This window comes from Paralichthys olivaceus, chromosome 22 (genome assembly GCF_024713975.1).
Source record: "Paralichthys olivaceus isolate ysfri-2021 chromosome 22, ASM2471397v2, whole genome shotgun sequence".
NCBI lineage: Eukaryota > Metazoa > Chordata > Actinopteri > Pleuronectiformes > Paralichthyidae > Paralichthys > Paralichthys olivaceus.
Window position 1 is genome coordinate 2,786,088 of NC_091114.1, and position 15,547 is coordinate 2,801,634.

General features: G+C 41.1%; 3 protein-coding genes across 5 annotated transcripts; 1 reads left to right on the top strand and 2 right to left on the bottom strand.

Annotated features, from left to right (window-relative positions):
- Window positions 1-1,260: 1,260 nt before the first annotated feature.
- Window positions 1,261-4,875, bottom strand: LOC109637588 (bolA-like protein 2). 3 transcript variants are annotated; one of them, XM_020100041.2, is made up of 4 exons: window positions 4,740-4,875; window positions 3,834-3,898; window positions 2,415-2,512; window positions 1,261-1,545 (listed from the first exon to the last, which is right to left on the bottom strand). In XM_020100041.2, exons 2-4 carry the CDS (start codon window positions 3,894-3,896, stop codon window positions 1,446-1,448), a joined length of 261 nt encoding a protein of 86 aa, XP_019955600.1. In that variant the 5' UTR covers window positions 3,897-3,898; window positions 4,740-4,875; the 3' UTR covers window positions 1,261-1,445. The 3 variants fall into 3 exon arrangements, with proteins under 3 accessions (XP_019955600.1, XP_019955598.1, XP_019955599.1); XM_020100039.2 differs by lacking the exon at window positions 4,740-4,875 and adding an exon at window positions 4,103-4,233; XM_020100040.2 differs by lacking the exon at window positions 4,740-4,875 and adding an exon at window positions 4,103-4,172 and having other exon boundaries at window positions 3,834-3,913.
- slx1b (SLX1 homolog B, structure-specific endonuclease subunit) lies at window positions 4,753-9,091 on the top strand. The gene is made up of 5 exons (XM_020100037.2): window positions 4,753-4,925; window positions 5,016-5,067; window positions 6,483-6,803; window positions 7,941-8,156; window positions 8,836-9,091. Exons 1-5 carry the CDS (start codon window positions 4,753-4,755, stop codon window positions 8,863-8,865), a joined length of 792 nt encoding a protein of 263 aa, XP_019955596.2. The 3' UTR covers window positions 8,866-9,091.
- Window positions 9,092-9,678: 587 nt separating this feature from the next.
- On the bottom strand, window positions 9,679-14,037 carry LOC109637601 (membrane-spanning 4-domains subfamily A member 4A-like). The gene is made up of 7 exons (XM_020100064.2): window positions 13,870-14,037; window positions 13,571-13,692; window positions 13,048-13,158; window positions 12,108-12,161; window positions 11,122-11,280; window positions 10,819-10,941; window positions 9,679-10,561 (listed from the first exon to the last, which is right to left on the bottom strand). Exons 1-7 carry the CDS (start codon window positions 13,874-13,876, stop codon window positions 10,523-10,525), a joined length of 615 nt encoding a protein of 204 aa, XP_019955623.1. The 5' UTR covers window positions 13,877-14,037; the 3' UTR covers window positions 9,679-10,522.
- Window positions 14,038-15,547: the final 1,510 nt, after the last annotated feature.

The following is a 15,547-nucleotide window of genomic DNA, read 5'->3' on the forward strand; positions in this document are numbered from 1 at the left end:
AGCATCTTGCCCAAGCACACTTCGGCATGCAGATGGGGAAGACTGGGGATCAAACTGCAGACCTTCCGGTTGGAGGACGACCACTCTACCCATCAGCCACGGCCGCCCAATTGATTATTAAATTATTAATTAAACATTACTGACAACAGACTGCTCACAATCAGAAACCCCACTGAGAGGTTTCCACCTCTATAGTCCTGTTCAGCTGGAGTTAAAGGTTTAGTCTCAGAACTACAAGTCAGATGGTAGACACTTAAAACCTGCTCATGCTCAGCTGCACGCCTAATGATGTGTCAACTGTCAGATGAAAACATGAGGAGGAATTATTGACTCACACACACTGATTTTATGTAAATTTGTGACTTTAATCCCAGAGAATATTAGAAAGTTTTGTTTCTTGTGACATTACAATGATTTTTATCTTGGAATATATTTGTTTTTACCTTATGGCCCAAAGATAATCCTCTCTTGAATCAAATTTAAATGAAAGAAACAAGCCTCAGATGAGATTGGAAATGGCATGGAAAAGGTGTCCACAATATACTGTTCACATTAGATACGTACATTCAAATATCAAATATCAATTATTAATTCCGTATTTTGTAGAAATGTAGAATACATACTTTAATGGAATAGAATATTGATAAACAGTCATTCATGATATAAAAAATCGCCCAATAATTATAAAATATAATAAAATGTTAGGTAATCTGGGACATTGGGACACCTAAGCCTCAGTCTGTTTATTTCCTGTTTTAATCAAATCTAGTCAATGGAGCTTTAGTTCAGCATAGCTATCATGTGACTGATATGACTACTCCCAGCTGTAATGTGTCACCCTGAAATCCACCCAGTCAGGGGGGTGGGCCTGGTCGCAATACCTCATGGTGATGGCTCTAAGCTGTGTGAGGGTTTACTGCACTTAAACACACACGCGCGCACACACACACTTTGTGCACATACACGCACCAGGGTACAGACTGTCTGTGCTACACAGTCATGATTTGCCTATTGGTCACTTGACTACAGACCTGTTTGTACACAATCATTGGTCTTTCATTTAGTTAAAGGGGTTATGTTTAAACCCTGCTAGCGCCCCCTAGTCGCTGACAGTCATAACTCAAGTATAAATTTGAAGGACAGATAAATAGATAGATAAATATGGGATGGTTGTGGCTGGTAATCCGCTTACCAGAAGGACTGTGGTTCGATCCCGGTCTTATATATAAGACATTTTTAAAAAACAACAAAGACAATACATGACATGAAAGTATTTTATTGCAGAACATTCTACTTGATTTAAATCCACATTACAGATTCATAGTAGATGAAAGCAAGTACTCATCTATCTTTTTGTATGTCAGATAATAAGGCCTTTATAGTGGACATTATAAACTGATGTGAGGGTGATTGTGTGTGTGTGTGTGTATCTGTGTGTATGTGTGTCATTGGGACTTCTGTTTCTCCCACTGTTCTGGTGTGAGGGTCTTCTGTTCGAAAGCGTGGATCTCTTTTAGCTCCTCCGCTAGGCACGTATTCACCATCCTGTCAACACATGACGCACACAACTGGAGTTTATTCATGTACAGCTGCATGTTGCTGGCATGTTGTAATACACATGTGCAGTAGCTCCATGCTTGTGTTACTTTTCAAACAGTATTTGATAACACTGTATTTGGCACCACACAGGCTGCATCATGGATGACTTCAAAACTTATGTTTGAAACCCTGAAGTACCCTGAAGCTGTTTTTTTAAAATGGTGGTCACAATGTTTGGGTTGGTCTTATTGATCATGCTAATCCCCCCCCCCCCCCCCCCCCCAGACCCTGACGTAAGCAGTTCTTTCTTCCAGACCAACGAGGTGTTGCTGCCAGAGTCAACCCAGTTTTTCGGGCAGTGAGCCAGTTCTTTGGCCGTCGAACACAAAGAACTAGCTTGGATCAGGCCATGGCTCTGAACCAGCCCTTGATCTGCCTTGATGGAAAAGGGGTACTATTTCAGTTATGTTACTCCCTGTGATATTTGGATTGTAACAGATATATACATTTATCCGCACAGAGCCTTGTGCACACTCTTAGGTAATATTGTGATGCAGAGCAATAAGTATCTTATTAGTATCTGAAGTACTTGGCATCAGGATCTCATGGTGTCTGTGACTTTTGGGCTCCTGTAACAACCCTGCACAGATATTAATTTATGTAATGTAGCACAGCTCTGATATAATCAATTATCATAATAATATGTATATTACAATAAGCTACAGTGACACAAATATATTCTGTGTAGGTTTATCAGAACATTATTAAAACCTGACAATCCATCCATGCTCCCTCCTTTGAATGCTTTTTGAATTAAACGGACTTGGGCTACATTGCAGACGTGTATATTGGTGAGAATTAGAACAGAGTGATACCTGTGTCTCTGTAACAGTGGTTTTCCCTCAAACTGGGGTGACACCACCAGGACTTTATAGCTGGCTGCGCATCTGTTCGGTGATGTATCCTCCACATCCTGGTAAACAGATAACAGATCGACAGTTAGCTCAGTCTGACATTTTTGATAAATGACACGGGAAACCCGGGGAGATGGATAGTGATGGGGTTGATTAACCTCAAAATATTCCTGAGGAGAGAACAACTCTGCTCCCCCCAAAAAAGAAAACCCTTACAAACCATTTACCCATGTAATACTAGTAATAGTGTTATTAGTACTAGTATTATTATCATTATTATTATTATTACTAGAGGTGGGCTTTATGTCACAAATTATATCAGATGAAAATTTCATATCAGTTCTTTGTGAGCAGAAAATGACAAACATTTAATATAAAGTTGAAGATTTTACAAATGTGAGGTACATCAACTAATGTTCCTACCTCCTCACTGTACTTGCACAATGTATAAGCAGTAGATTTAAATATATTGAACCTTTGTTATATTGATGAACATAATATTGCAATATGTTGTTTTACAACCCACCCTTTAGGGATCGGTTCCAACCGTCCAGTGTCAGTCACATGATAAGTGGTATGAAGGAAGGATGGATACATAACTATGTTATTATAATCTTTATTATTATTACTGCAGATCTCGTGTAACACCTACATCATAGGAACTGCACAAAGTCACGATCATTGCTTTGAATAATCATGACCATTTTATCCAAGTTTGTTTTCATATGTGGCACAGCAAGTTATGTTCGTCACACTACTGTTTCTTTTTTTTTGTTCTTGCCAATTGTACATCAGAAGCCTGTTTTGGTCACTGGTGTATCTGGTTTGTTTCTGCAGCAATACATTTAGCAGACGCTTTTGTCCAAAGCGAATTAAGATGAGTACATTTGTCACAAGAGAGAAACCACTACATATCACTGTCGATGGGGTAAAACGAAATATAGAAACAATTGTCAAGCCCTCATCTGAGGATCGCAACTGCTATTTGTGAACGATTCTTTAAGTGCATGAGTGCTATGCAATAGAAACAGGAACCCTCACATGTGACCTTGGAGCATGATACAGCCAGTGGTCGTTTGTCCAGTAACACTGGATCAACAGCCACACACGTGACACCTGAGGTGCCGAGCTGCTGCATCTCACTGGCAGGTGGCTGGAGCACCTTTAATTGACACCGGAAGTGTCGGCTGCCACAATTCCAGACAGGCCTCGAGGCACGTGAGGCAGAAGCAGGGGGGACAACGTGGAATGGTGAATGAAACTGTGTGTGTCCAGTGGCTCGAGGTACGACATATTAACGACACATCTACGTTACACTGCACATTTACACTTGCGCAATGCTCATCACAACACAAACACAAATAACTGCGAGACACGTACCACGTGCACTGCGGCGAGCTCCTTGGTGAGTTTGTCCCGGATGTGATCAGGTGTTACGGCCATGTCTGCGTGAAGAAATGCTGTGAGGTTAAGGTCAGTGAATCAGATTGCTACCACAGATGAGGACAACTCATTGATTTCAGTCTGCAGAGGTAAACACGCGGACACCGGAAGTGCTGCAGTATTCTTCAAGCTCGGATATATTTCAAATAAAACGCTGCTGCAGTATCGATGTGAACTCAAGTTTTAATTAGAGTAATCGTTATTACCAGATATTTATATTGGACGATCTTCTGATTGCAGTCAGCCAGCATGAAGAGGTGGGTGTTAGAGTGTGTGACATCATGACTGACGGAACACATGTCCAATTGCTTTGCGGCAGTGGAAAACTCTGGCCAATCAGGCGCGGCCTGTCTGTTTTAAAGTAGCGAATCATAACATTAGGGGGTCCTCGCAGAAAGACTAACTCAATACTCACAGAAGGTTCGTGTAAAAAAACCCAAATACGTGTTTCACGATAAGTCACTTTGATATAATAGTATTAATGAGTGTTTAGATGTGATGTGAGGTATTATTAAGACACGGACAGAGATACATTCAGTCATTAAAACATATATTCAGTCAGGCAGCGTTACGGGCTACTACAGTGGACACTGTTTACATGCAGGCAGGAGTTCAGTCATGGCCGTTTCTTGACATTTAACGCTTTCGACTCTGTCCTCGAGCATGAAGTCAAAATAGATTAGCGAGGAGAATGGAAGTATTTCCACAGTTAAACTGGATGGTGTCATAATAATCTGACATGTCGTATTTTTGTTTAAGGCTGCACTAGCCAAGCTAACTTAGCCAACTGCTAAGTGTTGGTGGGTGTTTAATCGGGAGCTTGATAACAACAATAACACTCACATCGCCTTGTACAATGGTGGTGGAGGTGGAAAGCTTTTTCGGTGTCTACATGCTTTACTGCACAAATCCCAAATTCAAAGGTCGCATCTACATCGGCTTCACTGTGAACCCCGAGCGGAGGATCGGGCAGCACAACGCCGGGAGGCACAAAGGCGGAGCGAAGAGGACCAGCGGCAGGGGACCATGGTGAGATCCGCTCCCCCGGCTGATCGACAGCATGGACACACTGCGTGGAATCACTCGCTCACTTCTGTTCTCTGTGTTCCCTTGTTTCAGGGAGATGGTCCTGATCATCCACGGCTTCCCCTCGGACATCGCTGCCCTCAGGGTAAGTATCTATAATAATACAGTACAAAGATCTTCAAAACAGAAATTGGATACAGAAGGAAAAACAATGAGAATAAAATACATAAAAGACAAAAAACCCTGGTACTCCTATTGAGCCATATGATAAAAGCATATAAGACAACCTTGCTTCCTTAAGTAATTCATACCAGAGCTGTGATTTGATCGTATCTCTTACTTAAAGTTAGACGCGGAGTTGCTGAAGTGTTGCACAGACTGCAGTCTTTTCAGAATTATCAGAGTCAGACAAGAGAAAAGGCTGTTTGAGTAATCAAGGTGAGAAGTAATAGAAGCATTTATGAATTTTCCTGAATCTCTAAATTTGAAGTTGATCTAGTTTCGGGGGTATTTTCCTGAGATTGAGAAAAAAAACAAGAGATTGAAAAACTTTTGTTGAAAAGTTAAGTTACAGTTAAGCAATATATGATTTGAGATAAGGGAGGGACAGATAAGTGAGTTGTTAGTATTGACCTGACAGTTCTGTACTTGACATGGTGTGAGAACTTCTGAAACAACATTTAAACCACTGGAACAATGGAAGCCTGTTTCCACAACAGGAACCTCAGGACCTTAACCTGTGTTTGAGCAGAGGAGCCTTCGAAATTGTTACTTATCTATAGTTTTTCCAACAGAGTAGCGACAAGTCTATTTTCACACTCAAATATTTGTTCTGCTACATTTCTTATCAAACAAAATATAACTTTTATTTGGGAATGTTGACAAGCACAAAATACAATGAACATGTATTTATCCCGCCCTCTTTTCTAGATTTGTTAACAACCAGTTATTAAATGATTAAAATCAAACTATGAAAAACATTTATTTATAATAGCTGCCAGTCTGAATGGGCTTTAATTAAAGTCATGGGAGCTTTTGATCAGTATGAGGACATGGGGCGGACAGTTTTTGTGTTGTTTATTTAGATTTGGAACAGATGTGTTGTCCCTTTCTCAACACTGTGCTCAAAATGACAAAGTGAAATGGATTCCTGAAGCAAAACATTATTTACTGACAGTTTCAGCACGTTGTCGGCTCTCTCTCCTTTGTATCAATCCACTGAAACATCAGTTAATTCCAAATAGCAGCACAGATCTACATGGTGTCTCTGGTGTGGTGAAAACACCCAAAAACAACAGACAGTGATTTAAGTGCCAAGTTGCCAAGACCTGTGCCACAAAAGCTCCTGGAAATAGTCATTGTAAAAAGGAGTTCATCTCAATTGGTTATCCTGTAGTGTATATTACCAACAGGAAGTTAGAGGCTCTACAGGGTTTTTGTTCCCCTGAAGATGTCAGGCTGTGTGGGCCCTTTTCCGATTTAGGGTTAGGGTTGGATGGTATGACTTAGATTGTATGGGTTGATCCTTATCTAACTGTCATCACGGTTCATCCATATCAGTTTGAGTGGGCTTGGCAACACCCCCACTCCTCCAGGCGACTCTCCCATGTCTCCCGGCGCTCCAAAAAAGAGTCGAGTCTGCAGTTCCACTGGCGCGTCCTCTCCAACATGCTGCGGGTGGCGCCGTGGAACCGGCTTCCGCTGACGGCCCGCTGGCTCAAGCAGGAGTACAGGATGGACTTTGAGCCCAGCCTGCAGCCCCCCCTGCACATCCCCATCGCTTTTGGCAGCGTGAGAGCCAAGAAGACTCAGCAACAGCAGCCTGTGGGGGAGGAGGTGGAAGACGTGTCCAGATGTTTTCTCTGCAAAGGCTTAGTCAAGGTAGTGACCCTTTAGATTTTGGAAAATACCCCAAGTGGATCTTTACACTGTAAAATGTCCTGCTCAGTATGTGTCCTGGTTAGAGTTACTAAAAAAAATCTGTATCAAGTTTAATGTTAGAAAATAATGTCTGGCCAGTTAATGGATATTTGAACTGTACTGTCTTCTACTGTAATCTCTAAATGTAACATGCAGAATGTTGCATATTAGCGTGCTGATGATTGCTAAGGCTTGAAAGTTGTATAAGAAGGTCAGATACAGTTACACACTGACACAGTTACACAAAAAATGTTCTGTTTGCTTGGTCAGCTGTGTGGAGGCGAGAAAGGAGTGTCTCTCTGACTCTCTCTGTGTCTCTGTGTGTCTTTGAGGGATTGCCTCAAAATGAGGGATGTTTCTAAATGATATTGCGTCTCCCCTCTATGATGGCAGGCTTGTCATTCCCCATGCTTTCCCTTATCTTCTGTCATATAATGTTAGTGTCAGGTGTTCATACTTCATAACAGGGCTGAGGTTTAAAATAATAATGTAAAGATTTATGAATGTATCACTGTGAGTCAGCAGCTTTTAAAGTCCCACCATTAAAACATGGAGCTTGTCCCCATCAAACGCCTTAGTCTGCAAATGTAATTTGGTGATGGAGAGGAGAACTTTGTCCAAAGTAAGGACAATATTGGACTTTCGGTCACACCCTCTCCATAATGTCTTGATTAGCCTCTGCAGCTCGTTCAGTGGTAGGCTCATCCACCCACGCTGCTCGACAGAACGCCACAGGAAATCATTCCTGCCTGTGGCTGTCAAATTGTATAATGACAACTGTAATTTATAAAGCTTAATACTGTATACTGTGTATACTTGAACTTACATTCATGTACAAATGTAAATCTATTACATACCCGTTTTTTATTTCTACATATGTATATCTTTTATAAAATTTTAGTCTTACTTGATTTTTATATTGCTATGTTTATACCTGCTTTTGCTCTTTCACCTCTTTCTCAGGAGCTCGGTGACATTTGAATTTCCCTACGGGGATTTATAAAGTACTTCTGATTCTAATTTGACAAAATACCAGCTAACCTTCATTCCAGTACAATCAAATCTTGACCGTACATCTTTGCCTGGTGTTTTTCTCAGGTATCAGAAAAGCTCAGCTGTTTCCGCCCGTCCTGTGGAATGAGCAGTCATGAGATCTGCCTCGCCAAACATTTCCTGAAGCGTGAACCGTCGCACCTCCTGCCTGTGGAGGGAGACTGTCCAGCGTGTCGTCACTCGGTGCTGTGGGGGAGCCTCATTCGTCATAAACGCGGCTGCTTCGGAGACCTGGAGGAGATCACGGCATCTGCATCCCAAGTAAGTTACACTACCTGTGTTTGTGTAGAAAAGATGAACGTATACTTTTACTGCTCCATATTTTGGCAGATATGATTAAATATCACCTGTTAGTCTCTTTGTTTCCAGTCAGGAGGTTTCTCTTATTTCAAGTAGGGATGAATGTAACTTAACGTAAAGCGTTGTCAACCTTTCCTCCTCCACACAGCTCGTGTTGTGTTGTTAGTTATTGTCATCAACAGCGGACATTGTTTATGTACTTATGGTCGTATTGTTCTTACACGTGACTTTGTTCACTAGGGTTGTGTGTTTCTTATATTGTGAAATGTTCTTTATTTCTATCTTCCATTCACGCACACATTCCTACATTGCAACAATAAAGACGTCAGGGGCAATGTGAGGCTAAGTATGTTGCCCAGAATGGGGAAGACGGGGATCGAACAGCCGACATGCTGGTTACAGGACGACCCACTCTACACCCTGATCCCCACATATTTGATTAATATATCTAAGGTTACAATTAAACCTGCAACAGAATATTTAATTGTAAAATAAAAAGCTTTTTGAGTGATACAGCACATTTTAACACAATAATACCGATATCTGTGATCTTTTTGGTCACTAGTATTGTGACACCGGTTCATCTAATTACAAGTGACTTTAGGTTTTATTTTATTACTTGTCCTTGGACTTTCCACAGAGCCACTGGGCAGATGAACTGCAGCTATGAGAGAGCGGAGTCTGCGAAACTGAGCCCTGGTGAAGTGCGGTGTCAGATAACGATGTGGATTATTTTAAATGGGATATAATGAATAATAATGAAGACAGACTGGATGCTTTTTTTTACGTCAATCAATCTGATCATGTGTTTTAACTATGAGTTTAATGTATTAAATATTTATGGTGGTAAAAAACTTATGTGACAAATAAAATAAAAAGTTGTATATATGTACAAAGTGTTGGGTGTACACTACTTATCTGGAACAGGCTCAGACTGAATGTGCTGGTTCGCTTCTGTCAACAAAACTACATTTACTGTGTTATTAGCAAGTCATGTCATTACAGTACATGTACATATGTTAGGTAAAAAACACCAAACCTCAGAGCTAGTAGCACATGTAAAGGCTGCTGATCAGACAAAAAACTCTTTTGGATATGACTCTCCCCTGACAGGAAGTTAGTTATCGGAACTGTGAATAATCCAGTGAGCTCATTCCTGTAATGTTACATTTGGAAAAGCACAGTATTTATTTTAAAAAAAGGTCTAATGTTCGTGCACACCTCCCGGATTGGTTCCCACGGATGTGTGCACCTGTGATGATTGTGAATTTTTCTATTAATAGGACGAAAAATGGAGCAATCTGCCATTTTCTTTTCAAATCTACACTTCGCTTTTGGATCAATTTGTTTTCACAAGAGCAGTGCACTGTAAACAGTAGTATACTGGCTTAAATAACAGCTGTGCTTCAAGGTACACAGGGTCAGCCTTCTCACATGGTGAAACCAAATCGTTTTTTTTCCCCAAAGAAAAGCAACAACTGCAAACAACTAACGTTTTATTGTTCATAGTTGTGAATTGCAGTGACAAAGGATACATCAGTGAAGCATTAATTCACAGTGATCGTCACAAAGTATCTTCGTAAAGTTACCAAAAATCCAAGCACAAGTATTTTCAGCAAAGCATTAATGTGCATAATAAGCATTAAAATGAAATGTAATTGCCCTGATATAGTTGAATCATTTTACCTTCTCGTACCTTCAGCACAAGATATGGTTATTTCTAACATGTAAAATGAATTGTCCCTTTTTCTACTATTTCTCATCCAACATTTTCACATCATTACTACAATTATAGACTACGACCCTGGTCTGGACAGGGCCTGTGATAAATCCACATAGGAAAATGAATACATGCAAAAACAGATCTAATGGAAAAACTGTTGAGTCATGTGTGAGGACGTTGTAAATTTACACTAAAGCTGCATGTATAGTTTTCAGACATCTTCAACAACATCTTCAGCAAACATAGACAGTGACAGTCCTGTTAGTTCCTGGCTTTCTGCAGCTGCTTTATGCTCCATGTTCACCTGCTGCGCTCTGACTGTGAGTGTCTGCCGGTTGCTCCGGAGCACACAGCGAACAAGTGGCTTCATCAGAGATTTTTTTTTAAGCTTTCAACAGGTGTGACTTGAAACGCGAGGCTTGTATGAGAAGCAAAACAAACGAGCTAGAAGAGGCTGGACGGCTCCGTGGAGCAGAGAGGAAGTCATTTCACATCACACACCATAAGTCGTGTCGTCCATTGTTAGTATAAAAGTGTTAATGCAGCTTTGACGTTAGCATTAGTGTGTGACTAAGTGTGTTACATCCCTTTTGCATGTGTCGCCTCACTGTTGGACGGCAGGGGTTTGTACAGTGATCACCGTCTGACAGGGACAAGAAACAAGGAAAGAAGACAATTAAAACAGAATAAGCAACTACTACAGTAAGATAGTGAAGTTGCGGTTAAATCTTGTCTTCTTTAGAAGTGTGCCTCTAATGTAATTCTCCGTACAATTCCAAACCCAGCTGGTTTGGCCCAGTCTTTTCCACCAGTCTTTCTTTTTTCTTGTGTTTGGTACGTTCAGGCTTTATTAGGGAAACCTAGAGCTGCTACCACATCGCTGGCATGGCGTGTACTCACCATTTTGGGGGCTGGGGCGCAGCAGTTGACAACCTTGCAGCAGTAGGCGGCCAGAGTGACGGAGATGGCCAGCAGGACAGCGTTGACGAGCGAAGCCTCAGCGAAAAAGTGGGAGCGGGTACTCTGTAAGTGAATCGACGTTTACAAAGAAAGAAATCAGTGAAGGAGGATATATGAAGTGTGGTTTCAATTTTATTTTCGTGTATTCTTTTTTTCAGTTCAGCATTTACTTGTAACTTGATAGACCAAAAATCTGTGTTTTGCAAACTGTGCGTCAGATTTATTTTAATATTTATTAACCACCTCAATATTATGGCAGATTTCCCCGAATCGAAGTGTGCTGTTGTCATAGTAATAGTGCCAGCAAAAGGGGGGCGTGTTGTCCATTTTAACCAGAGAGGAGATCATGTTGAACAGGGACGCGCCACTCGCCACAATCTGCATCCCCAGACAGGCTCTCAGCTGAAACACACACACAACAAAATACAGGGACGGGACTTTAAACACAGTTCTCTCTAAAATAACACTTTTCCCATCTACAGAGAAAATAAGAGATGGACTTGATGTTTAAATCCTTAAATAAGAATGATAAAGGCAAACAAGTTCAAGCTGTTCCAGCCTGGTCCCCTCGTATAACGTCCACAGAAAGTCCGGAGGAGGCGATGCGAGAACACGACAGCAGATTTTCTGCAGGATTATAACACGCGACAGACGCAATGAAATAAATAAATTGAGAAAACAAATATCTCAGGATTCAAAATAGGAGCGATGCATAAAGAAGACACAGATGAAAATGTCAAGAGAGTTTGTGTGTGTGCGCCAGTAGGTTGGCGGTTCAATCCCAGCCTGTGCCATCTGCATGCTGAAGTGTCCTTGGGCAAGATGCTGAACACTGAATGGGACCTCATAGACGTTGAACTAATTGGAAGTCACCCTGGATAAAAGCATCAGCTCAATTAAATGGTGTAATGTAATGTGCTGTCCTCGAAAACACATGATCTATGCAGTGGAATAAACTACATGCTGCCTCTGGCCTCTGCACCACCCCTCAGCTGAATCCTGCAGAGATTCATCTGAGCGAAGACTCATCTGCTGCGTTATTAATGCGTGAAAGGCAAACTCTGCAAAGTGTCTGCACCCAGTTCTCGTGCTCATATCTGAGAACAGCTACTTTTCCATTTGAAAGAATTCAATTTGTTCTAGTTGCTGTTCAGAAAAGCAGAAGTTGCCTCGTTACTTCTCCTTCCTGTGTCTACTCCTGGTTACGAGGTTCCCTTCAGCTCACTCACCGTTGGCAGATGGAGGTTCTGTGCTGCTAGCGCCACACTCCCGGCGATTACCACCTGTGGAGAGGACAAAAACACACGGTCACAGAGGCAGGGAATCACGTTTAAAAGTCTGGAAACAAATAAGAGAACAGGATCAATTTGGGGTCAAACAAACTAAAGACAACTGGCAATCCCAACATGTATGAAAAGACGTAATCAAGCATTATGTTGGTGTGTTTAGTTAAATACTACAAGTGAAATTCACAAAATATCAATATATTGTTCGAATAATTGGATCATTTAAAATTAATGAAAGAAAAACGAAATAAAAAACACTGTTATATGTGTTTCCTTTTTACGTATTTATCATCTGTGTCATGTTGACTTGAATTTTTTCATGCTACATAAAAATGAAAACAAAAAAGAGGAGGAAGACTAAGCTTCAAAATGCAAAATAAATAATCAGCTGTCCAATCACAGGAAATATGTTTTAATGTCGAGGGGCTGCAAAATTAAAATCACAATACATTAATGTTCCATTCACCATAAATGAACTTCCACAGCCTCCACCATTTGTAAAAACCACGTCACAACTCCTGAACTCATTTTTAAAAATGACCTGGTTATGGGGGGAATTTTGGTCCTGGCTGGTCTTTTATAAATATCACTGCATTTCTATCATGCAGCCCACCTCCTCACCTCCTCACCCTTCATTTGGGCCTTTGCCTGATGAAGACGCTTTACACGGTTGGAGTGTAATTGCCCCAAAAACCTTTCACAGTTGCTAACTCAGTAAATATCACCATGCACTTACAATGGGCTCCTGCTTATTCATCTAAAGTGGCTTCAGAAAGAATTCACACTCCTTCATTAGTGCTTTCTTTGTTGTGTTGGAGGTTTAATTGTAAATGAATATTAAGCATAACACTTGCACGACACTGGGAGTTAAAGACGAGCTTACCAGTAGAGTTGAAATGAAGTAGGGGATGTCAGTATCTAAGTGAGTCAGGCCTTTGGCCAGAAACACAAACATACAGATGATCTGAAACATACTCAGGCCAATCTGAGTGACCTGAAACCAACACACACACACAGAGAAGGGTTAAAGTTACACACACACAAACCAGCAGTCGTGTCTCCATGACTCCAGAGGACATTATGTGGCCTAACCTAATCTTAATCCTAAACTTTCAAACATGTCTTCACCGTAAAATGTAATAATTTACATTATGAGGACTTGCTTTTTGTCCCTACTAACGAAGACAAGTCCCCATGAAAAGAATGAAAACATTTCCTGTTGCCAGTAGGGGGCTTTAACTGAATATGTGTGAGATGTTCAATGTCGAAATATTTTTCTGACCAAGTTTGTAGTGGATGCGATCAACCTAAGATGTCATTATCAGTAGGTACAACTATAACTGAATATTTTTATGTAGACATCCTTCTCTCTCTCTCTCTCTCTCTGTGTGTGTGTGTGTGTGTACCCCCAGGGACTTGGGCTCAGCCTCCAGGTACTTCTGGTTCCTGTGGATGTTCCTCTGGAAGGTGACCGAGACCAGGGGGCTCTGGGCCGGGCTGACGCCTTCCTCCACCACCGCTGCTTCATCTGAAATGCCATGCGTGTTGTTAGCCAGCATGCATTCGCGGAAGCTTCAGAGTATCACCCCGAACACAACATCTGGATTTCATCACTCTGGATAAACAACCCGGATCCTCGCGCGCCCTTTCCCCACCGTTAGCTCCAAACTGTGCGTATTAATAAAGCGTCTTTGTGTTTTTTTACCTGCCATGGTCGTAGTATCCACAAGTGCACGGACAGATGTCTTCCCTTTTTGTCTCGATCTGCTGGTTTCAGGCTGAAGTTTTGCAACAACTTGGACAGTGACCGAGTCCCGCCCCGCATCTGTCAGTGCAACATGACTCCTGCTGCACTACTTCCCCTCAGCCCGGGACCAGCGCTGTGCAGCCTCAGCTCCGATTGGCTGAGAGCAGGAGAAGTCACTTCCCAAAAAGACCTGCCGCCAGAGTACTACGCAGAGTACCACGCAGAGTACCACGCAGAGTACTACGCAGAGTACCACGCAGAGTACCACGCAGAGTACTACACGGAGTACCACACAGGAGGGTTCAGCACAGCTCAAGGTGAAGCGCGTCAAAGGGATGGTTCACCCAAAAAGGAATATTCACTCATTGTGGAGTGTCCACACAACAACCCTGGAGTCTCAGGGTTAAGATAGATAGATAGATAGATAGATAGATAGAAGGATAGAAGGATAGATAGATAGATAGATAGATAGAAGGATAGATAGATAGATAGATAGATGGATGGATGGATGGACGGATAGATAGATAGATTGATTGATTGATTGATTGATTGATAGATAGATAGATAGATAGATAGATAGATTGATTGATTAATAGATAGATAGATAGATAGATAGATTGATTGATTGATTGATTGATAGATAGATAGATAGATAGATAGATAGATAGATAGATTGATTGATTGATAGATAGATAGATAGATAGATAGATAGATAGATAGATAGATAGATAGATAGATAGATAGATTGATTGATTGATACTTTATTGATCCCGAAGGAAATTCAAGCATCCAGTGGCAGTAACATACATCGAACCTACATTAGACTTGACTTATACATTAGAGTTAACTTATTACACAGTGACTGTACGTAGAAATTGGCCTGAGGGTAAACAGTGTTGCAGCCAAATCCAATAGAAGTTAGTGGTGACAGATTCTTCCAACGTAAAATAACAACTAAATAAATAAAATGCCTCCATACCGCTGTGTATTGTTTTTTTTTTATGTTTGAAGAATCAGATAACATTTACTTCAATCGTATTGGATTTGGCTGCAACGCTGTTTACCCCCGAAACTCCAAAAGTGTTTTGTGGACTCAAACGCTTCACCTGTCCCTCCATCAGTATAGTGGTGAGGAGATAATGAGGGATTTTCCTTTTTTGGGTGAACTATCCTTTTAATCAGATTTATTCCTGTTGAAAGGGCCTATTCAACCAGTGGCCTATGGGCCAGATTCAGCCTGTTTGAGTTTTTCTGTTGGCTGTAACACAAGAGAAATACAGACCGGCTCCCCTGTGGTTATTTTTCCCACTGGCTTGTTGAGCAACTTCTTTCACAGCCTGATCTAATACACTGTTTTACTGAATACATATTGTTTTCTACATTTGTGAATATGGTCATTAAAACGAAGGAATGTTACCTTTTGCACATCTGTATCAAGCCTCAATCATAGCTTTACTTTATTTATTTTTTTATTATAAATCCCCAGGGCTTTCCCTATTGAGCCCACTTGTTATTGAATAGCTTTGGTTTACAACATGCAGGGATATGATCTCATAACCTGACCGCACATATTTACTGCTAACGTTATAATCCATTATTAATCATGAACAATCTCTCCCACACACCAGGATCGTCA

What these genes read in the sequence shown, in the direction of transcription:
- LOC109637588 (XM_020100041.2), bottom strand. Translation starts at nt 3,896, where the DNA reads ATGGCCGTAACACCTGATCACATCCGGGACAAACTCACCAAGGAGCTC. An exon ending in AGCTCGCCGCAGTGCACGTG is followed by an intron (nt 2,513 to 3,833) that starts GTACGTGTCTCG and finishes TCTGTTTACCAG; the next exon opens with GATGTGGAGGATACATCACC. An exon ending in CCACTGTTACAGAGACACAG is followed by an intron (nt 1,546 to 2,414) that starts GTATCACTCTGT and finishes ATGTGTTGACAG; the next exon opens with GATGGTGAATACGTGCCTAG.
- slx1b (XM_020100037.2), top strand. Translation starts at nt 4,753, where the DNA reads ATGGTGGTGGAGGTGGAAAGCTTTTTCGGTGTCTACATGCTTTACTGC. An exon ending in ACCAGCGGCAGGGGACCATG is followed by an intron (nt 4,926 to 5,015) that starts GTGAGATCCGCT and finishes CCCTTGTTTCAG; the next exon opens with GGAGATGGTCCTGATCATCC. An exon ending in CGGACATCGCTGCCCTCAGG is followed by an intron (nt 5,068 to 6,482) that starts GTAAGTATCTAT and finishes CATCCATATCAG; the next exon opens with TTTGAGTGGGCTTGGCAACA.
- LOC109637601 (XM_020100064.2), bottom strand. An exon ending in AAATCTGCCATAATATTGAG is followed by an intron (nt 10,942 to 11,121) that starts GTGGTTAATAAA and finishes ATTCACTTACAG; the next exon opens with AGTACCCGCTCCCACTTTTT. An exon ending in GCGCCCCAGCCCCCAAAATG is followed by an intron (nt 10,562 to 10,818) that starts GTGAGTACACGC and finishes TGTCCCTGTCAG; the next exon opens with ACGGTGATCACTGTACAAAC.